At 39.5% G+C, this 22,976-nt stretch overlaps 2 protein-coding genes across 2 annotated transcripts in view; one reads left to right on the forward strand and one right to left on the reverse strand.

Annotated features, from left to right (window-relative positions):
- Window positions 1–22,976, forward strand: part of LOC146482009 (protein sidekick-1-like) — a 24,128-nt gene continuing 1,152 nt past the window's right edge. Inside the window, exons 1-16 of the mRNA XM_085107593.1 lie at window positions 1–55; window positions 1,155–1,451; window positions 2,491–2,793; window positions 3,749–4,030; window positions 5,046–5,342; window positions 6,972–7,268; window positions 7,927–8,220; window positions 9,576–9,872; window positions 13,201–13,497; window positions 15,269–15,559; window positions 16,725–16,835; window positions 17,254–17,448; window positions 18,689–19,152; window positions 20,084–20,178; window positions 21,191–21,347; window positions 22,579–22,645. Of these exons, the coding sequence (XP_084963719.1) occupies window positions 1–55; window positions 1,155–1,451; window positions 2,491–2,793; window positions 3,749–4,030; window positions 5,046–5,342; window positions 6,972–7,268; window positions 7,927–8,220; window positions 9,576–9,872; window positions 13,201–13,497; window positions 15,269–15,559; window positions 16,725–16,835; window positions 17,254–17,448; window positions 18,689–19,152; window positions 20,084–20,178; window positions 21,191–21,347; window positions 22,579–22,645 (3,799 nt within the window). The remainder of the gene's footprint in view (window positions 56–1,154; window positions 1,452–2,490; window positions 2,794–3,748; window positions 4,031–5,045; window positions 5,343–6,971; window positions 7,269–7,926; window positions 8,221–9,575; window positions 9,873–13,200; window positions 13,498–15,268; window positions 15,560–16,724; window positions 16,836–17,253; window positions 17,449–18,688; window positions 19,153–20,083; window positions 20,179–21,190; window positions 21,348–22,578; window positions 22,646–22,976) is intronic.
- The window catches only part of LOC146482010 (COMM domain-containing protein 7-like), a 17,611-nt gene continuing 13,483 nt past the window's right edge, over window positions 18,849–22,976 (reverse strand). The window contains exon 3 of the mRNA XM_085108054.1: window positions 18,849–18,863. The gene's annotated coding sequence lies outside the window, so the exon portion shown is untranslated. The remainder of the gene's footprint in view (window positions 18,864–22,976) is intronic.

The following is a 22,976-nucleotide window of genomic DNA, read 5'->3' on the forward strand; positions in this document are numbered from 1 at the left end:
ATGAACCAACGAGGTCTTTACGCTCTTCCTCCAAAAGACTCCTCGTTGTTTCCCGGTACAACCTCAAGACATATGGAAGAAGAGCTTTTTCTGTGAATGGTCCTATGCTATGGAACAAGCTTCCTAACAATATTAGAGAAACTGAATCTTTAAGCACCTTTAAGAAGCAGATCAAAACATTTCTTTTTAAACGCTCTTTTTAAGAAGCTTTTTCACTCTTTTATTATTGTTGAATTATTTTTCTTGTAAATATTTATCTTAATTAGTTATTCATATTATAATCTTTTTATATTTTAGGTGTTACTGTTATCTATTATTTTTATGTATTGTTATCACATATCTTACACCTATTATTATTGTAAAGCGTTATTGGTTTCTTAGTAGAAATGACGCTATATAAATAAAGACTATAATTATGATTATGAAAATACATACTACTCAGTGGTATTTTAATGGTCACACTTTAGGATTTCACCCATAGACTCAAAAGTTTGAACAGGTACCATAGGAACGTACAACTCAGTGGCTTTCATTTTAACGTTCACACTTAAGGCCAGATTTTATCCACAGACTCAAAAGTAGAACCACCTTGCACAGCATAACAAACAGCACCACAGGAAAGTACGGCTCAGTAGCTTTCATTTGAATGGTCACACTTTAGGATGTCATCCACAGACTCAAAAGCTAGAACCACCTTGCACAGCATCTTGCTTATCATTCTTACATAAATTATGACCTAAATTTGGAAAGCGCTAAATTTCTCAAATTGGGTCTTTGCGATTTTGTTGAAACTCTGTTCAGCGCAAGGCACTAATGCGCACTATGTGTAGCCGAGAGATTTTTACAAAAAAAGCGGACAACAGCAGAATTTCGACTCAGACCTGAAAGGGGCGTGGCACTATATCCACGTGACCTTTTCCCCGATCGCCAAATTCTTTTTCTATATTGTAGATTGATCTATACGCTATCCATTCTATGTGTTACACTTACGATAAAAGTAAAGGTGGGGATACCAGAGAGCTTCAAAGTAGGGTGGTACCGCCAAAAAATAACTGGGTCGAGTCACCTTAATCAAAACGTTAACTCAACTAAACCATCGTTAGGTAAGTGCTCATTGCGGACCTACATTTTCAAACGCTGGCGTTCTCTTGCAGTTCCCAGTGCAGCTCCAACAATAATTTCAGCTTTCAACACGAGCTCCACATCAATAGCAGTGCATTGGAATCCAATACCTGAAAACCTCACCAATGGAATCTTGCTGGGATATAGAATAAGTTACCGACCATTTTCTCAAGTATCACTACCAGGCAACATCACGGTCAATGCTTCTTCAACTTCCGTTGAGTTAAAAGGACTACAGAAGTTCTGCTTCTACCTCATTATTATATTTGGATACACTAAAACTGGAGAAGGGCTTCAAAAAGCAAGACTGGGTAGGACTGGTGAAGACGGTAATTATCACAACAACTGATTAGGCTTGTTAAGGGGGGGAAAGCTATTTGGGGTTCATGGTGTTTAAAACGTATTTCACTTAAACAGTATTGGTGCCAGGAGATAATTAAATCTTCATGATCAGAGACGTACCTACAAATCTCTGTAATTATTGTACTTTAAAATCAGTCGAATTCTGTTGGCATGGAATGTAGTGAAAAGGCTATTTTGCATTAATTGGAGTATAAGATTCGTTAAATAGACCCTTCTCCAAAATGGCAGCAACAGATTTGAATGAGTTAAAATTAAACTGAATGAAAAGCTGATACCAGCACTAGAAAGAGCAGCTTTCCTTTAGTAACCTTGCAAAGTTTCAGCTTATTAGGTGTTATATCAGCTTAGGAAATGTAAGATGAAAATTTACAAATTTACAGACGTTTGTATACGTCATACCCCCCAGTCATACAAACGTCTGTTTAACAAATCGACGGCAGTTTTCTATGATCTATTTAACAAATCGACGGCAGTTTTCTATGGTCTATACTCTTGTAGACCATAAAATGACGTCAAAAAATGTTCAAAACTCAAGTGGAACCACGAGCCGCAGGCGAGTGGTTTCACTGCCAAGTTTTGGACATTTCATGGCGTCATTTTATGGTCTATAAGAGTATAGACCATAGAAAACTGCCGTCGATTTGTTTTTTACAATAACAAGGAAAAAGTACGAGCAAAATTGGCTATTTCTTTCGTTGAGAAAGCGCGCGCGTTACATCTGACGTCATTTTTATTGTCTGTACTCTTATAGACAATAGCTACGAGCCAATCAGCGCGCGGAAATTTGGACAGTTATTGTAAAAAAAATTTTCATTTTTCAACTTACATTTTGTCAGCTGATATTACACCTGATATGCTGAAACTTTGCAGGGTTACTATAGAAAAAGTGCTCTTTCTAGTGCTGGTATACCTTTTTAATTTTAACTTATTTGAATTTTGGGCCGCCATTTTGGAGAATGGTCTATTAACTTTTAACTAACCATAGCAACAATTTCACCTTTATAGCCCCTAGCCTTCCTCCGAACAATATCAACGCCCTGCCAATTAGTACACGGTTGATTTTCATGTACTGGGAACCAGTTGAGAACCAGTTTCTTCACGGCAAACTGCGTGGCTACAAAGTACGTTACAAAGAGCATGCGCAGATGAATCCTGTTGATTGGATTGTGAAAACTATTTCCCGGACAATACCACACGCAAACGTCACTGATTTAAAAGCTGGAACTGTGTATGAACTGCAGGTGTCAGCGTTTACAATTAAGGATGGCCCTTGGAGTGAAAGCATCTTCGCCGCAACAGAAAAAGGAAGTAAGTTTGCTTTTATTTTAAACCTTCTTTGAAGTCAGCTTTCAACGCTGTCCGAGTTACAGAACAGACGAACGAGTAGTTGGAACCCGACCTCCGGCCCCAGAGGACCAAAAATGCCCGGGGTAAGGGGGACTAAAATGCGCACATTCAAGCATCACTTTGCAGTGAATTCCAAAAGGATTCAAGAAGCGTTGACAGTGCGTACAGGAAAAAAAAAATAAGGGCAATGGTTATATTATTTCTTTTGAAAAACTGAATACATAACAATTCATTTACAGTCTGTCACGTGACTATACTGGAAACAGTCGCTGGCCTGATCGTTTTACTACTGATTTAACTACCATCTATCGCCTTAAACTGAATACATAACAATTCATTTACAGTGTGTTTGAAAAAAGGTCGTCACAAATTGACGAAAAGGGAACATGTGTTAGGAAACAAAGAAACATAGGACTGTCACGTGACTATACTGGAAACAGGCGCTGGCCTGATCGTTTTACTATTGATTTAACTACCATCTATCGCCTTAAGTACTATTTCCCGTTACAAACTACCCTTCATACTTGAGAATTATTGGTAAAATCACTCTAGCTGGTTAAAAATATATAATTGTATCCATTATTCCATTAACTCCACGTCTGTGGAAGTGTACTGGAGCCCAGTCCTTACCGAGTCGGCAAATGCGAGCCTGTGCTATCTTGTTTAGTGGCTAGATGCTTCAAAGGAGTGAAAAGGACGTCACAGTCGAGTCCAGTCCAAACACGATCATCTGATCACATAGGTTATGAGAATAACGGAAACGATCATCTAGGATAAATTTCTTGATTAGTTAAACAAATTCTTCCAACCTGCACCGTAAGAAATTTAGCGGCAACAGTGAGGAGAATTCACGTGTAAGTATTGAGGTTTATATGATTATAGTGAGTACAATCCAGCTAACATATTCCACTGTCAGTTCCCAGCTCTCCACCAACGAACGTTTCTGTTCACACAATGGATAAATCAAGCCTCAGAGTAAGCTGGCAACGTGTTCCTGTTAATCATATGACATTGGGCTATTGTGTGAAAACGTCCGTAAAGGAAGCACCCTTAGGTCTGTCTTACTACACTTGCACGAGTAATCTTACTGTCAACAATCTGACGCTGTACCAAACATACTGTTTCACTGTTACCGCGTTTAGCAGAGAGGGACTGGGGCCAGAGTCCAACATAGAGTGCGCTATGGTGGACAACGGAGGTATGTAACCTTGAGAGCGGAAAAACGCAAAAAGCATGCGCGAACTCTGTGGGAGCGCGGGGTACCAAAAGTTATAAAAAAATGACGCCAATTTAATTTTGTTATTTTCTGCAATTTACTATGCTATCGCAGATATCCCCTCAAGTATCGATAATTTTCCCACCCAAGAAGATCAATGCAGATATAAGCTTGCTAAGGTTTGATTTTCTTAGGGCTTCTAAACTTTAAAAAGATGTCAAAGCCCTTGATGTTCCTGCGGCGTAAAAACAATCTTGGTATAGAGGTCTCTTATTGTCATGGACCTTTTTTACAAAAGGCGACTATATAAGCAAACCCTGAATATTTGAGGTCGAGAGCTAAACCGTGGGTTAGGAAAATAGTTAATCGTTACCACTGCTCAACAACGACAACAGAATCGAACGGCAGCGTTTTCAGTTCATTCACGGATCACTTGCACCCGCGTACGGATATGCGCAGAAAAATTGCGCAGAGCTTTTTTCCGCTCTGAACATGCAACCACAGATAGTATCATAGATTATTTTGCAGTAATAATTCAGCGTGAAGGGAAAGCTAGCTAGCTGGCTGATGTAATTTTCTTGGATCGAAAGGTCATAGGTGAAGAACTTGGATTTTGTTTTGCCGAGTATGCCCTTATCACTGACTGAAAACATGCCGGTATCATTTCTTCACCAGGCTTAAAACATGACATCACATTTCTTTCACATATATCACTCATTGACATTTAAATCCTAGCAGTATGCAGGATGTTTGTCAAATGAACCTAGTTTAAAGCCCAGCTACCACGAGTCTTCACAACCATTAATCAGAAGGTCATAGGGTCGACTCCTGTTTGGAGAAATCGAATTTCTTTTACCGATTATGCCTGTGTCACCACGCTAATTAAATAGCAGAATTCCTTTCACAACCTTTAACTTCTTTTCGCCTTTATGCCTCTCTAATAGCATGAGCAAGCACTTTTAAGACGAATATATCTATACATTATTCTTTCCATCAGAGCCCTGTCAGCCTCCGAAGCAACTTGCGGCGCATAACGTCACAGATACCAGTGCAATACTTAAATGGGTTTATGACGGAGCATGCGCAGCAGCTGGTTTGATCACTGGCTATAGAGTGACGTACACAAGTGACGGCAATCCTGCTCAAATGGATATTTCGGATGCAAACATCACCACGGCATGCCTTGAACAGCTGACTCCAGAGACCAGCTACCGGATTGAAGTGATAGTTTTAACTGATGATGGTAGAAACAGCCCGCCTTCAAATATGGTGGAGTTAAAGACAAAAGACAGAGGTGAGTCACAAAACTTTGCAGTTTTGTTGTTTCAGTCTGAGTTTTTAAGCAAACTATGCAAACAAACCGAAGGTTTCTGTTAGAAAACACGTTGTTGTTAACCAAGGAACAGCAGTTTGACCTTTTTGATGAAAAAATTGAAAAGAGAAATAAGCAGGAAAAAAGGAAGTTAAACCAGAATGAAATAACTGGCTATGTTTTTTAGAAGAAGAAAAGAAGTGCGGTATGTTGCGGCCCAGGTCCATCTATGGCTTTACAATCCCATCACGTGATAGGTCCTGATAGTAATTATTTGAGGATGATAGACGGCCACATGATTAATTTATCCAATCACAAACACGGAACATCTGATATCGAATCATAACATCCGATAGTGCTCTTTCGAGAATTTAATAACAATAGAGCTTATTCCAAAATGGCTACCATTTTAATACTCTTTTATTCGTATTCAAAGTAGCCTTTGTTACCTCGTTCTTAAGCTCAAAAATCAAAAGAATATTTTACCTTGAACGAGGCAAGAAGGGCTAATTTGAATGCAAAAAAAAAAAAAGAAAGTAAAATGGAAGCCATTTTGGCATAAGGTTTACAGAAAGTCCTTGTTAAACTGTTGCAGTGAAGCACGTTAATACCCCCAAGTAACCTCTGAGACCGTTTTCAATAGGGAGAGCAGTGCTCTATTTATGCTTAAATTATGACATGATCTCTTTAAAGTTAAGCTGAACAGATTCCTTTAGTATTCAGACATCAGAGCCTGGTTCGCTTCATTCTTTGACCTGAGCACAACCTTCGGCTATTTTGTTACCTCATTGCAAGAGCACTATCTACCCTTTATGAGATTAATATTTTTCTCCATTAATTCCTCTCATCAGAGCACTGTCAGCATCCAAAGCAGCTCACTGCACGTCACATTCCTTTCACAACCTTTAAAGTGCCCCTAACCCTTCAATTTGTTTTCTTTTGGTAGATTTCCATATCTGTGAAGAACTCATTTTCGAAAATTTTTTTTTAGAAATATTGGATCTTTTTTTTTACGAGCGCTAAAAGTTACTGAAATTTTTAAATTTTTGCGCACTTTAAGCCCCGCTGGACAAATTTTTGTCTCGTGGGCTCATTAGGAACGAGCCAATGAGAAGCGTCCGATATTTGACACTTTCTTAGCTGTGACGTAAGAAAAGGACACCAGAAGGATTCAGAAGGAATCTTATGCATGCTGATTCCTTTCCCTACATTTCGAGAGTTGCTGCATCCAAAAACCACACATTTTTGAACCATTTTCTCTGTTTACAATTGAAACATTACCGCGAATCTTCGGATATTTTTGCACGATGTCCTTTTCTTACGTCATGCTCCATATTTGGACACATTTGGCCGAGTGGGGGGCTAATGCGAACGATAGGTGAAAATATCGACAAGACTGCCTTCACTTCTAGCGCTCGTAAAAAAAAAAAGGATTCAATATTTCTCAAAAATTTTTTTCGAAAATGAGTTTTTGAAAGATATGGAAATCTACCAAAAGAAAACAAATTGAAGGGTTAGGGGCACTTTAACTTTCTTTCGCTTTATGCCTCTCTAATAGCATGAGTAAGCCCTTTTAAGATGAAACTATTTATACATTAATCTTCTCATCAGCCCCTTGTCAGCCTCCAAAGCAGCTTACTGCGAGTAACGTCACAGATACCAGTGCAACCCTTGAATGGGTTTACGATGGAGCATGCGCAGCAGCTGGTTTGATCACTGGCTACAGAGTGACGTACACAAGTGACGGCAATGCTGCCCAGAAGGATATCCCGGATGCAAACATCACCACAGCATTGCTTGAACAGCTGACCCCACAGACCAGTTACCGGATTGAAGTGATGGTTTTAACTGCTGATGGAAGAAACAGCCCGCCTTCAAATAAAGTGGAGTTAACGACAAAAGATAGAAGTGAGTGACAAAACTTTGAAGCTATGTTGTTATAGTGTCAACGGATCACCTTTTTTTTTTTCAAAGAATCAAAGATGCAACCACTTTTTTGCTACTTCGACAGACTATGTAAATCAACTGAGTATTTCTGCCAGCAGGTACTCTGTTGTTTACCAGCAAGACTACCATTTCGGATTTACTGTTAAGCTTCACCACAGTAATTTCATCTTTCCAATGGAAAATTGAAAAGAAGACTAAGCACGGAAAAAGAAAGTGAAATACAAGAATAATAAAAGAGGAACGATGTTTTGAGGCCGAGTTCCATTTGTTTTTTCTCTAGACAATCCCATGCCCTGATAATAAATCTTCGCAGATGAGACACTGTAACGTGACCGGACTTTAGCAAATCACTATCGCAGGAATCCCATATTGAGCCATAACACCGAAAGTGCTCGTTCAAGATTGTTTCACGCGATACATATTTAACCGAGAGGGACAAAGAATGAAGCCCTGAAATTTAATAACGGTAACACTAATCCTTGCTAAAATGTTTCAGTAGACCACATCTAAAGTAACCTCCAAGCCATTCATGTGCTATCCTTAGCTTCAGCTTGTCTCAATAGCATCAGCTCGCCCTTTAAATATTAAACTTTTCCGGCTCCATTATTTTTCTTATCAGCTCCCTGTCAGCCTCCAAAGCAGCTTACTGCGCGTAACGTTACAGATACCAGTGCAACCCTTGAATGGGTTTATGATGGAGCATGCGCAGCAGCTGGTTTGATCACTGGCTACAGAGTGACGTACACAAGTGACGGCAATGCTGCCCAGATGGATATCCCGGATGCAAACATCACCACGGCATTGCTTGAACAGCTGACCCCACAGACCAGTTACCGGATTGAAGTGATGGTTTTAACTGCTGACGGAAGAAACAGTCCGCCTTCAAATATGGTGGAGTTAACAACAGACAGAAGTGGGTCACAAAACTTTGAAGCTTTGTATCCTTTCTCTATTTGAATCAAGGAAGCAATAAGATTAACCAATTGGCCAATACATGCAAACAAACCGAACGCGCGAGTATTTGTGTCAAACGACATTTCGTTCTTTACCACGGAAAACTATTTCACTTTGGATTTATTGTAAACGTTTTGCAGGCAAATTCACCTTTTGATGGACAATTGAAAAGAGGAATAAGCAGAAAATAGAAAGTTAAAATACGATGAAATTACTCATTTTTTAAGAATGATAAAAAAGGCGCGGTGTTTTGAGTTCGAGTTCCTTCCATTTGGGTGCTTAGCTACACATTCTCTCACCCTTGATAGTAAATTTTCGTGGATGAAACACTTATGTTAATAGATCACTTTATGCAATCACAATCGCAGAAAATCTGATGTCGAGCTATAATACCTGATAGCGTTCTTTCGAGATCGTGTCACGTCACAACGTTTGATTAAGGGGACATGAAAATAAAGTTCTGAAACTTTAAAGTGCCTATGAAGCGAAAATTGTTTTTGTGTAGTTATAAAATTTGCACTTTAGCATATACGATACCTAAGTTTTAGAGTACTGGGGTAAAACTTGTAGATTTTACAAACGCTCAAAGTTGGGCTATTTTGCTTTCAAAAATGGTTAGAGGACTGGGTCGAGTTTTATGCTGAATTCCAAGTTGTGACGTCACTTTGGTGCTAAAAGTTTGTTCACTTTCATTCCGTTCTTGCCGCCGAAAACGATTGTAGAAAGAGAAAAGCATGTCTAGCGATTCTGTGAACGATCGATGCTGGCAACTCTCTTTGTTACGGACGCCAGCAACGCAATATCACCCTCGCTGTCGCTTACCTTTCTTCTATTCCGCCATGATGAATTGCAATTCTTGGCACCAATATGACGTCAGCGGTTATTGTCACCTGGCATTTTGGCCGCGCGATTCGAATATCATTTTTGAAGGCAAAATAGCCCAACTTTGAGCACTCACAAAATCGGCAATTTTTACCCCAGCAATCTCAAACTTTGAAATCCCGTGTTTGAAAGGGTAAATTATATAACTACCTAAAGACAATTTTCGCTTCATAGGCACTTTAAAGACCAATAACACTAATTCTTGTCAAATTCAGTTGTTGCAGTAGAGTATATTTTGAATTAATTCCCAGGCCGCTTTAGTGTTACCCTTTTGCTTTAATACCATGAGCTCTTCATGAAACGATGAAGCTACTTGTTCGTTTTATTTATTTAACTTAACACAACCTTCGGCTTCTTTTTGCCCTCATCTCTTCAATGGCATGAGCTCACCCTTTAAAAATTAAACTGTTTCTCCATTGTTCTTCTCATCAGCCCCTTGTCAGCCTCCAAAGCAGCTTACTGCGCGCAATGTCACAGATACCAGTGCAATCCTTGAATGGGTTTATGACGGAGCATGTGCAGCAGCTGGTTTGATCACTGGCTACAGAGTGACCTACAATAGTGACAGCAAGACTGCTCAGATGAATATTACGGATGCAAACATTACCACAGCATTGCTTGAACAGCTGACCCCAGAGACCAGCTACCGGATTGAAGTGATGGTTTTAACTGCTGACGGCAGAAACAGCCCGCCTTCAAATATGGTGGAGTTAAAGACAAAGGACAGAGGTGAGTCACAAAACTTTGCAGTTTTGTTGTTTCAGTCTGAGTTTTTAAGCAAACTATGCAAACAAACCGAAGGTTTCTGTTAGAAAACACGTTGTTGTTAACCAAGGAACAGCAGTTTGACCTTTTTGATGGAAAATTGAAAAGAGAAATAAGCAGGAAAAAAGGAAGTCAAACCAGAATGAAATAACTATCTATGTTTTTTAGAAGAAGAAAAGAAGTGCGGTATGTTGCGGCCCAGGTCCATCTATGGCTTTACAATCCCATCACGTGATAGGTCCTGATAGTAATTATTTGCGGATGATAGGCCGCCACGTGGTCAATTTATCCAATCACAAACGTGGAACATCTGATATCGAATCATAACATCCGATAGTGCTCTTTCGAGATCATTTCAAAAGAGAGAAGTGGGTCACAAGACTTTGACGCTTTGATGTTGTATACTGTTAATATTTAACTAATTCTTTGGTAGTGTCGAAAAAGCAAATACATTTCCCCACTTCGGCAGACAATGTAAACCAACGTTATGAACAGTGTTTTAAAAACCAACCGAGTATTTCTGTCAGGAGACACTGTTGTTTAACACAGAGACCACCATTTCGATTTATTGTAAAGCTTCGGCTCAGCAATTTCTCCTTTTTGATGGAAAATTGAAAAGAGGAATAAGCAGATGAAGAAAGTAAAATGCAATAAAATGACAGGTTTTTTAATCAATAAGAAAGAAGGTGCGTTTTTTTTTTCTTTCTTTTGCGGTTTGGTTTGGTTCGGCAATCCCAATTACTTAATACTCTTTGCACATTTCAATCACCCGACAATTCAAAAGCTTATGAGAAAACTTAATGTCGCTTTCCTCGTCATGGCATTTTATGTATACGCAAAATTAACTTCAGCTGCCTGAATTTACCAACAAAATTTATCTGCAATGTTCTTTAGGCCCAAATCAGCCATGACTTGACAAATTTTAACTCCGTGTTTTCATATCCTTGTTGTTCCTCTACAATTTCGTATTGCTGTTGCAATTTGTCTCAATAAAGTACGAAAGTAGCTTCGAAGAACATTCTGCAGTACTCAATATTTTAGTCAACAAACAGGAGGTAGAAAAAAATTGAATATATATTATTTTATCACTTTGTATATATTACTTTATTACTTACACTTGTCGACTGGAAATGGTTTCTTATTCCTCTTATTTTTTTTTTCTTTTTCGCACTTCTTCTAACTAAAAGGAGCCATGATTAACCTTACATCATGATTTTCTGTTCACTTGTAATGCAACTCTTTCCATTGACAGTATAGTCAATTGACACTATCACACTGAATAAATGATTTGACTTGAGTAAGTTACTAACTTTGAGTGACTAGCTAATGAACTGATGATTGATTGATTGATTGATTGAATGATTGATTGATTGATTGATTGATTGATTGATTGATTGATTGATTGATTGATTGATTGGTTGGTTGGTTGGTTGATTGATTGATTCAGGTCACAAATGCTACGGAATAAAACCACAACAACGCGAGGACTGTGGCTATCCTGGAATATCACGCGCGACCTGCGAGGACAAGGGCTGCTGTTTCGACGACGACGTTAGAGACGTACCATGGTGCTTTCACGGCAACTGTTTTGTTCCGCCAGCTAAACGTACCCATTGTGGGTGGCCTGGGATTGGCCGCGATAAGTGTCTTAGCCGAGGTTGTTGCCATGACAGCACACATTCTAACACTGCATGGTGTTTTTTTTCAAATGGTTAGTGTCCAGTGTGATATTACTAAGAACTCTTAAGATAATTATGGTTATACAATACGGACAGAAATTGTTTTTCGCGGTTAGCTTGACTCTACAAATCATACATTTATCAACTGTCAACGCACTACAAAAGTATTCAAACAAATCCAGCCTGATGCACACATCCAACAAGACGCGAAAGAAGTACAACTCTTTAAGGTGGACACCCTCGGTACCAGACTTACTGTCCGCCTTAGAGAGGTGTCCGCCTTAGGGAGAGTTCATGTAAACTGATACCCGAACATCAAAACTGAAACCAGTGCTTTATTACTTTAATTACAGTGTACAATGTAGTCATGACGGGCCGGCTGTGTCTCTTTTATATATTCCTTACGGAATCCAACACATTTCATACACACTTCAACCTTAACAAAACTTGTTTGTGTCGCTTGTTATTTGACAATACGTGGAGTCGGGGTTCATAACCCCCATTCACTACGAAAAAAACTTTGTAATGCTGCACTGTTGTTGCATTAATCTACACACGCTATGTCAGTCGTTTCTTGGAACTTGAATCAAGTAGCGTCTCTTGTGAAGTTACAGAAAAAAGATTAAACCGGGGGGGTGGCTTCGGGCTTGAAGTCCCATGCAAGTACAAGTTTCAAGGTGTTCCAAAGGTCGTGGCCTGGATAGCAAAGTGCATACGTAAAGAAAACGAGAAGATTACAACTGCGGTTGATCTAAACCAAGACGCGAAAAAGCGAAGGAAGAATACAAGTGACTCAACTGATTCCAGTAAACGGCAGCGCAAATGAGTTGTTGTATAAATGACGGGAAAAGTGACTTTAATATTGTATTAAGACATATTGTAACGCCTGGTATATTTTGTTAAAACCACTGTTATCAGATTGCGCTAATTTTCCGGAAGTTTGGACCCGTTATAAAATTTCAAAAACATCCGGTGTCCGCTTTGAGAGGTTTTTTGAACCAACATGTTGGAAAAAAGTGTCCGCTGTCCGCCTTAGAGAGAGTTCAGTTACAGAGAAACAAGTGAAATTCGACAGGGACTAAATTTTTTGTCCGTCTTAAAGAGGTGTCCGCCTTAGAGAGGTGTCCGCTTAGAGAGAGTTGACTGTAGTGATTCTTATGTCACGTGATCACTTTATCCAATCCCAACCAGAGAGAATCTGACATTGAACGACAACACCTGTCAATGTTCTTTCGAGATCGTTTCACACGTGTCAAATTTTAGTCAAAAAAGTCACTAGAAGATACAGCTCCGAAATTTGATAACGGATAACGTACACTAATAACCTTGTTAATTTGTTGCAGATGAGCACACTCCAAGTAACCTCCAAGCCATTTTTGTGCTCTCCTTATCCATAAATACCATGAGCAGATGGGCGCTTGATTTTAAGCTAAAACGATTTCTTCACTCTTCAGACATCAGAGCGTTGAACCAGCAGCCTTAAGTGAAACGAACCTTTCGTTTCATTTATTGAGCCGAGCAAAACCTTCATCTTTTTTTTTGTACCTGCTGCCTCAGTAGCACGAGATCATCGCATAAAGATGAAATCTTTTCTCCATTATTTTTCTTATCAGCTCCCTGTCAGCCTCCAAAGCAGCTTACTGCACGTGACGTCACAGATACCAGTGCAACCCTTGAATGGGTTTATGATGGGGCATGCGCATCAGCTGGTTTGATCACTGGCTACAGAGTGACGTACACAAGTGACAGCAATGCTGCCCAGATGGATATCCCGGATGCAAACATCACCACGGCATTGCTTGAACAGCTGACCCCACAGACCAGTTACCAGATTGAAGTGATGGCTTTAACTGCTGACGGAAGAAACAGTCCACCTTCAAATATGGTGGAGTTGACGACAAAAGAGAGAAGTAGGTCACAATACTTTAAAATTTTGTTGTTGTAGTGTTAATCTTTTAGTATTTCTATCTTAGAGTCCAGGAATCAATAACGTTTATCTTGAGCAAACTATTTAATAAGGAAATTGAGTAGTTTTGTCAGCAGGCACATTAATTTTTAGTACTATCTCGATTTTAAGTCTTCAGTTTCTGAATGAAAATTTAAATAATTAGAAGAAAGAAAGTAAAAAGCTGTTGAGGTATATCAAATATATATTTGACTGAAGGGTCTTGATAGTAGCAGGCAAGTCAAATTTATAAAGAAAACGACAGAACCCAAGTTTACAAAACATGTTTAATTCGACAGAGACTTCTGTCATCTGCAGTTAGTTAACCTACAAGGCGTTGGAAGTTGAAATTGTAGTAGGTAGACAAAGATGCTAATTCTGATAAACGGTGACAACAATATGAACATGAAACGTGACAATGTGAGAATTATAAGGATCATTTTAGATTTACATGGTGTAATTGTTGATTCAAGGAAGGTTGAAGGTTCTCTTTGAATATCACTGAAAGATTTAGATACATGGCAGTTATGTACGCAACATAAGTAGCTGCCAAAAGAGCACCTCCCAGTTGCTTGATAGCTCAGTTGGTAGAGCACTGCACCGGCATCTCAAATATCATGGGAATAAACAAAAGGGGCGGTTGCCTCTGTGGCCGTTATCCATTTATTAGGTGTGTTGGTTTGACAAACCCTATTCCCTGAAAGCGTTCTTCGCGGAAGAATACTCGTGTCACGTGATTTATTTATCCAATCACAATTCGATAAAAGCTAACTTTGAGCCGCCGACCGGTTAGCTCAGTTGAGAGAGCACCGGAACACCGTACAGAAGGTCGCGAGTTCAAAAGCCCTGCCGGACCAACACTCAGGGTCTTAAAATAACTGAAGAGAAAGTGCTGCCCCTGTAATGACATCTGCAAATGGTTAGACTTTCTAGTCTTCTCGGATAAGGAGGATAAACCGTAGGTCCCGTCTCACAACAGTTATTCCTAATAACTTGTGGGACGTTAAAGAACCCACACACTGTTCGAAAAGAGTAGGGGAGGTAGTCCCCGGTGTGGTGGTCTATCTCTATCTCTGTTTTCATCTGTCTTTCATTCATACGTGAGTTGGTGAGATCAAATAGGGACCTTACGAAAACACAACGGCAACGGCAACGACAACGCCACAAAACAAAAGGCTTAAGAGCAAAAACAATCGCTCTGCACGTGTGTTTAAAGTTTTCGTACATTTCTCTGGCGTCCTCTGCAAAACAACAACGTGAAATGACCAATTCAAGGGTTTGTGGAGAACGTGAACACACGACAGTGAATGTTTCGTTCTCTTTCTTAACTTGAACCACTCCTACCAATTTGGTTCCTGGGTAGTTTTTTGTTTGTGTGAAGTTGAACGAGTTAAAATAACCGCGAAGTAGCACAAATGAAATAAAGTTAAGAAGTTATTTTCAAATGACGTTTTAGTTGGCGTTGCCGTCTTACATTCGTAAGGTCCCTAATATGGACTGATAGCGGCTGCCAGTGGCGCCTTTACATGTTGACGTCCGATCTAACCCCACAGAAGAATATTAATTGCAAAGCGTCATGAGACTATGTAGTATGTACGGTATATAAATACATTACCATAATACCTGACAGTGCCCTTTCGTGTTCGCCTCACGTGATAACAGGCTAGAGGACAAAAGAAAATTCAAAAATACAGCCGTGAGATTTCACAACACTAATCAGTGTTAAATCTTTGCAGTTGCACCAAGTAACGTCCATGCCGTTTTGTTGCTATCGGACGCAATCTCTCTGAGATGGTCATTTCCAGATCACGAAGATGACAAGATTTTTTACAGCGGATTTAAGGTTTTATACCGTCCCCTCAACCATGGAATCGAAAGACTCCTCATCGTGGAGGGAAATGAAAAAAGGTCGTGCTTCATGTCTTCATTGAGACCCAACACCAAATACCAAGTGAAAGTACTGGCGTTTAGTGTCCAAGGAGATGGACAAGTGTCAATTCCCGTTACTATGACAACTCTTGACAGTGGTAAGTGTGTGGTCGAGTTTCCTTGCTTCCGGTCCACTAGGTACACGTTTTTTTTCTGAGTTAGTTTTAGTGCTTCGCGCCGTATTATTGAAACTTGAACACACCAAATTTTTGCTACTTCTAGAGAGTTTTGGGGTTGTTCCCCTTTCAACGGGCCAGTGAAACGTGTAACAAAACGTGAAAGAATAAATGTAAATATATGAAACATATAGAATTGCGGATGAAAGATCAAATTGAAGAAAGATCCTCGCAGTTAGAACGCAACTTAAGCAGTTGCGAAAAGAAAGCCTGAAAAAAATTCAGGCTTGAACGGGATTCGAACCCATGACCTCTGTGATGCCGGTGCAGTGATCTACCAACTGAGCTATCAAGCCAACTGGGAGCTGGAAATGTGAAAGTGTGAAAGGTGGAGTTTTTAATTGTTATAGAGAGACTAGTTGTCATCGAATAGTCTTACTAACAAAGATTATGAGGTCTGTAAGAAGCTTTTGTTTTACTTATAGTGTGTAAAAATGTCCAGGATGTGTGATGTTAGTTTTGCAGACAGACACGAAAGAGTAAAAGAACCCATTTTAGTGGACTTGATTGACATGCACGCAGGCTAGGTGTCCAGTTAGGGCTGTTCCAAACGTCGTGCTACTGCTGTGCCGTACTTAAATCAATTTGACCCGGAAAGGCATGGCAATGGTTTCAAACGTCGAATTTAATTCAGTCGCGCCAAATTCTAAAATATAGAAATACGTAGAACGAGCAAATTAACCCAAAATACATTAAAATAACGTATGAATTTTGCTCGGCACGGCAATAGCACGCTGTTTGAAACCAAGTCGCGCTACTGCCGTGCGGCACGACAGGGCCTGCCGTGCTACTGCCGTGCTAAATAGTCGTGCCGAACTTAATTCAGCCTGCCGAACTAAATGGTTTCAAACGTCGTGCTACTACCGTTTTTAGGTCGAATTAAATTTAGTTCGGCACGACAGTAGCGCGACGTTTGGAACAGGCCTAACTATCCAGTTTGGAAAGGTTCTGATTAAACACATGTAAATGGACACCCACGTGACCATTCTGTGATTATAAATATGCACGAGGAGAACCAGTCATCGCTTTGAAAATTTTGGCTGTAGATGCAATTGCCGTGCTAATAGTTCCATTTTTATGAATCCAGTTCCCGGGGCTCCACCCTCAAATGTGACAATTCTGCGTCCAAATTCTACAAACCAGCTGTACGTCAACTGGAATAAAATCTTGGATGAAGAAGCCAATGGAATCATTACAGGTACGGGCTTTTTAGCCAGTATAACAGTTGTTTGCGATATGAAGCCAAATATACATAGCAAATGTTAAACTAACCAGCCAAAGTAAGCCGTAGCAAATCGTCTGGGCGTTTCTTTGCATTCTACTGCGTTTCTACCACATTTACATGTTAAACGGAAACCATGGAGCGATTGATCATGGTTTCAGGACCCTGTTGGCAGAGGTTTCAGTTTTTGTTGCTGTTTCTTAAAACGAGAGCGACAAAAATGTAAGAAGAAAACAGTGGGAACGACAAAGATAAACCTCCACTAGTACGGATTGGTTTCAGTAATCGCTGACCACATTGTTCAATGAATTGAAGAGTGGTGAACACCATGAAAGCCTAAAATGTTTTCGATCTGAGCACAAAATTAATGAAAACGTTTTGGTCTTACTTGTAGGCTACGTGGTGTCATACCAGGCTGTGAAGATTGGCGGACAAAAAGTTGAAGATGAGATCGTGCAGAAGAAAAGGGTTTCTGCTGATACATATTCAGTGATGTTGGATGATGTTCAAAGTTTTACGACTTATGCAATCAGAGTGGCAGGACTCACACGACGAGGGGAAGGGACTTACAGCCAACCCATGTATCAAGGTAAGAAAACAAGGTTTTTAATTTGCGCAATACAACGAATAAAACGAATAATAATAGGCCTTATCACGGTTTTCGACGCCATTTTGACGAGTAGGCAAACAGGCGTGAAATAACAGTGTTTGTATGGAAATCCTATGTCAAATAATTTTCATAAAACATCGCTTCTGAAAAATTCATGAATTGAAAACTTTTGGCAATAGGAAAACGATTTTAAGAAAAAAAAAATTGGAGGGATGTAGCTGCGCCAGAAAGCGTCCAGTCGTGTTTTGAACTTTCCATACATTTGTCTGCGTAGCGAACCAGCCTTGTACTGCTCTAGAAATAGCTCGCGGGAAAAAAATACAGGGAAATGTATGGAAAGTTCAAAACACGACTGGACACTTTCTGGCACAGCTACATCCCTCCAAGTTTTTTCTTAAAATCCTTTTCCTAGTGCCAAAAGTTTCCAATTCATGAATTTTTCAGAAGCGATGTTTTATGAAAATTATTTGACATCGGATTTCCATACAAACACTGTTATTTCGAGCCTGTTTGCCTACTCGTCAAAATGGCGTCGAAAACTGTGATAAGGCCTATTTGAGTTGCGTTCGATTTGAGCGTATTCCGAAATAGATATAAACGAAATAGTCTCTAGATTTGACGTTGCAGCTTATTAAGATATGACTGTAAACTTTGGAGATATCCAAGAGCCATTTTGTATCAAGGTAACGCCAAAGACCTCTTACTTGTAATCGTTGTATGCATTCTGTGGATTCTTATCCAGGGATAAGACCAGTATTTCAAATTTTGACCATTGTACTGCATCGTCGTAAACTAAAATTACGGCTTGATCTTTTAGCGGTTCCTTTTTTTTGCCATTGTTATCAAGAATCTGACAAATCAGAACTAAGTTTCTCCTTTTTTTACGCACAAACGTTAACGTCCTCCACCAGAACAAGTACTGACGTATAGAGCGTTAGTCCTTTCTTAGAGTGATTGAGGACATTAATAAAAAGCGCAGTTTTGTACAGTTACAACGTCTCTTTTGTTTTTAGACAAAAAGGGGGAAGAGCAAGAGCAGTGCCATGAAGAGTTTGTTCGGTTTCCTTGAGTACACGTGTGACGCCAGAACTTATTTATATTCCTGGGTGAAATGAATCAAGGGGAAAAAAGACTCGACCGTAGGGGTCTAACAACTTGCAATCAACTGTTAATCCTTCCTGCCAAGTACTTCTAAAATCGTTCTGTACTCTTTTTTCAGAGACGTGTCACTGTGAAAGGCGGCTGACCACAAATTACTGGATAAATCCTCCTTACGTCATCGTCTCTTCCACCAATCAGAACATGAGCGGGATTTTCATGGCTTTTCTTGACAAGATGGTTCTTCGTTGCTGTGGAAACTGCCAAAATGGACACGGGACATCCATGGTAGATTACTATGGAAACGAAAGGCAAAAGTCATCCAGGAAGAACACAAAGTATGAGATGAAAGAAGCCATTGATGACCTCACGGACTTGAGTTTTCCTGTCCACGGTTACTCTGACCAGCGGAACTATTTAAGAAATTTCAAATATGTCCCCGTTGTGGAGTCCCCTGGGGCTGCGTTTATTGTCAGAAATGAAGGCTTGAAGGCACCCGTAACCGCTGCTCTGGCTAGCAGCTGGCCTCTTGCTGTTATGGTTACCCTATTTATTTTCCTATCTGGGTGTTTATTTTGGTTGACGGTAAGTCTCAAAAAAGTGAACGTGAGCTGTTGAGGATCAAAGATACTACTTGTTTTACGTATGCTTCACAAGGTCGTAAGCCTGCCGAAAACGATGTTTTGGCATGCTGCCATTTTGAGCTGAGGAAAAGTGAGACAGACATTGGATTCCCTGGTTTACCAAGAAAACTCACTGGTTTACTTCCTTTCAATGGAATAGTTTAGATATAAAGGTTGGAATGTCAGCATGGAAATTCGCGTTTTATTGAATCATTCCCGGCTTCTTTAACACATATTCTACGCCTTTAGCAGCCTCGTCTTTTGTCCTCAACCGACATCTGTTTCATTTTTAAACCGATGATATGATTTTACAATAATTCAATATTACCCAATTAACAAGGTTTGGTGTGACAGTGTTAAGAAAGTTCACAATTTAACCCTAAAGTCATTGTACTTTGACCATTAAAGCGACATTGAGACACACAAATGTGCCTGTTAGACCTTTTATCACATAATGGCCAACGATCGTGGCCAAATGTACCTAACGCAATGAGTACGATGGCGCATACTTCGCTAGTTTTATATTCAAGCACTTCACAGTAGAATCTCCTTATCTGGCACTCGTTTCTTTTGGCCTCGTCCTCTCCCTCGAACGAATCTGGGCTGGGTTGTTCGAAAGTCGATTAACGTTAATCTACGATTAAAACTTAATCGAGGTTTTCATCTCGCTTGTTGAAAATGGTTGTGAAAGCTTATTTCAAGCTAAATGTAAAGAAAAGTCTAAGTTAAAACTGGGGGCCAAAAATCTTTTGGAAGAATTTTTAATGATTAGTAATTAAACTCGAATCAAAGTTCACGTTAATCCAGGATTAGCTTAACAGGGCTTTGAACAGCTGGGCCCAATTTCCTATCCAAGCGCTGGACTTGGTTTGTTTTTGTTTGCTCTTTTAAAGGACTGCTCAGACAACCCAGAGGAGGTGCCAGCCACGTTTGTACGAGGATTCTGGGAAGGAATCTGGTGGGCTTTTATCACCACTTCAACGGTGGGGTGCGTCATGGTTATCGTTCTGATGCCTTTTCTTTTGGCTTTTAGCTTTAATTACTTTAGTACATCTGAGTTAAAGATTGCTAAAAATTCACCTTAAAAAAGGAAAAGTAGAGGTTTTATTTTGAACGAGTAAATGATGAAGTTTCAAAAACTCCGATGAAGATCCGGCCTGGCGAAGATGGACAGTTCATATGGCATCGACAATTCAACAAACTAAACGCGATCGAAAAAAAACCTTTCGAGCAACAATGTTACTCACTCGCTTTAACCATAGTAGTGATGTCAGCTGATAAAAACCGCCTTAACGTTTAGCTCCTGCACTTGCCATTCGCAAAACAAAAGCCCTGTGCATTTGAGACTGGAAGTTTTGTTTCTATGTGGATAATCAAATATCCTATATGTACAGTATGTGACCAAAATTATGTAACAACAACAATACAACAACAACTTTATTTATCCACGATAAAAAAATCATCAGGCAATGAGAAAAATTATAAAAAAAATTACTAATAACAAACCTATGGAGAACTAGTTATATGGATTAACAAGTTAACAATGATCGTATGGTTGACGTAAGGTGTAAATATAGATGAACAGTTTTCACAATTAGTGATGCTTAATGCCCAGACACTTTAATAAAATAATCATTCATTCAAGCTATGTAAACGTGTTTCAGTAATATCTATTAAATGATAATAGATGTAGGTTAAATACGGGTCTGAGTAAGTTGTACCTCCAAGTACACTTAATGCTGCCAGTGATGATGTCATAACCTCCAGAGCCTCTATAATTCGGACACCTCTCCATTACGGACACTTGGCTCCAACCCTTCAGTATCCGTATTAAAGGTTCAACTGAATGCATGTGGAATCACATAAGCACTTATTCCTGGAAAGCTACCATCTGAAAGGAGACCAGAACACTCTTTACCACCTTCCATCTATAGACAGGTTCCAAGCGCGGCTATCAGAGATTACAAGAGTATTAATGACTGGTGTATTGCGATTTGTAGGTATGGAGACCGGACTCCTCGGTCATTCCTGGCCAAGTGTCTGGCCATGGCATGGATGCTGACTGGGTGTGTGATATTTCCCTTACTGACCGGCTGTTTGATAACTGGACTTACCGTGCGTTCTGTCGAAAACAATGCGAAGTTATATGGCATGGAGGTAGGATGTAGAACAGTCCAGCTAAAGATCAACTTGAAGTTGGTCTAAGGTGGCCCCTGATAGAGGGCCTCAATGGAGGGCAGCTTTAATTTTTTTCCGATTTTGACGGTTGACGGTTAAATTTTAGGGCTTTTGACGATTGAGGTTATCAAGGGGAAATTTCTTGCATGAGCGAAAGTTCATATTTACCTTTATGTTTTTTAGTATTAACAGTTGTGTTCTAGAGGTTATCTTGTGGTCAGAAACACGTTATCGATGTAGAAAATCATTAATATTTTGAAACTGGAAGTACTTCCTGACGCAAGTTAGCTGTGATGTCAGTTTAGACGCAAATTAAGTGGAAAAGGCCATAAAGTAAGAATATTTTGGAACATGGAAACTGGTTTACCGGTTGAAACGATTCTTTGAGAATCAGGGCCCGGTTGTTCGAAAGCCGATTAACGCTAATCCACGATTTAAAAATAACCAAGGTTTTCATCTCGCTCATAAAAAAGAAAAAAAAGATTTCAAAGGCTCATGTAATGGAAAAGAAAAAGCTAATAGAAAAGAAAAGTCTAAGGCAAAACTAAGGGAAACAAATCTTTCGGAAGAATCCTTACGGATTAGTAAATATACTCGAATCAAAATTCACGTTAACCCAGGATTATTATCGGGCTTTGAAGAACTGGTCCAAGAAGTCCGGGATGCGCAGCTGAAATAGTGATATTTGAAAGACCTTGAAACGGTTTGATAGCTAATAATAACTGCTTTTTTTACGGTTGATGGTTAAATTTTAGGCTGTTTGACGGCTGACGGTTAACCTTACAGAGTTGTTCGGCTCATTGCTGTTAAAGATAGCTAATTTCAGATCTCAGTTTACACTAGTAATGCGGCAATGCCCAGTAGCGTCAAGAGCTTCAGACGAATGTTGTCTACATCTGATATTGGAAAGATAAGGGTTGATCCAACCAGGGCCATCATTAAATGTGAAGGCTCCAGCTAACTTTTTATTTTAATTATTTAATAGACATTTTAATTTAAGGAAAAACTGAGGTAAATTTTAAATTTCGATGCTGATATTTTTAGGCATTTTGTCTTATCTGACACAGTAAAGTTTCACTCTTCTTGAAAAACCAGAAAAATTATATCATTATACCAATCTTCTAAAGAGGTTTTGCCGTTTTAAACGCGCGCATTTCAAGTTACGAGGTTCGTTTACTCGTTATTCCTATCATTACTATTACGTTTTTAGGTAGCTGCTCTGTACGATTCCCCTGAGTACAACCTTGCAGTGAGAAGGAATGCAAAAGTGAACAAAGGTACGCTACTTGCATGCGAAGAACCCTGGTATTTGTTAAGGTTACGTGTCCCTTTGTCAGTATAACCGTACCTTGCAAGTGGCATATGTTAGTATTAAAGTGAGGTGCATTTCCGTTACATGCAGAGGAAAATGGTTAACACTTTGGCACAAGCACTACTTGGGAACGGCTGAGTCACTCAAAGGACATGGTCTCACTACATTAAACGGTCTTCGCACTAGATAACGAGCATAAAATGTACAAAGCAGAATTGCTCTTTACATGATATCTCACAGCATAATATATAAACAGCTCCAGAGGAAAGTAATTCTTAGTATTTTTCATTTGAATA

This window comes from Pavona decussata, unplaced genomic scaffold (genome assembly GCF_977016875.1).
Source record: "Pavona decussata unplaced genomic scaffold, jaPavDecu1.1 SCAFFOLD_48, whole genome shotgun sequence".
NCBI classification, from domain to species: Eukaryota; Metazoa; Cnidaria; class Anthozoa; order Scleractinia; family Agariciidae; genus Pavona; species Pavona decussata.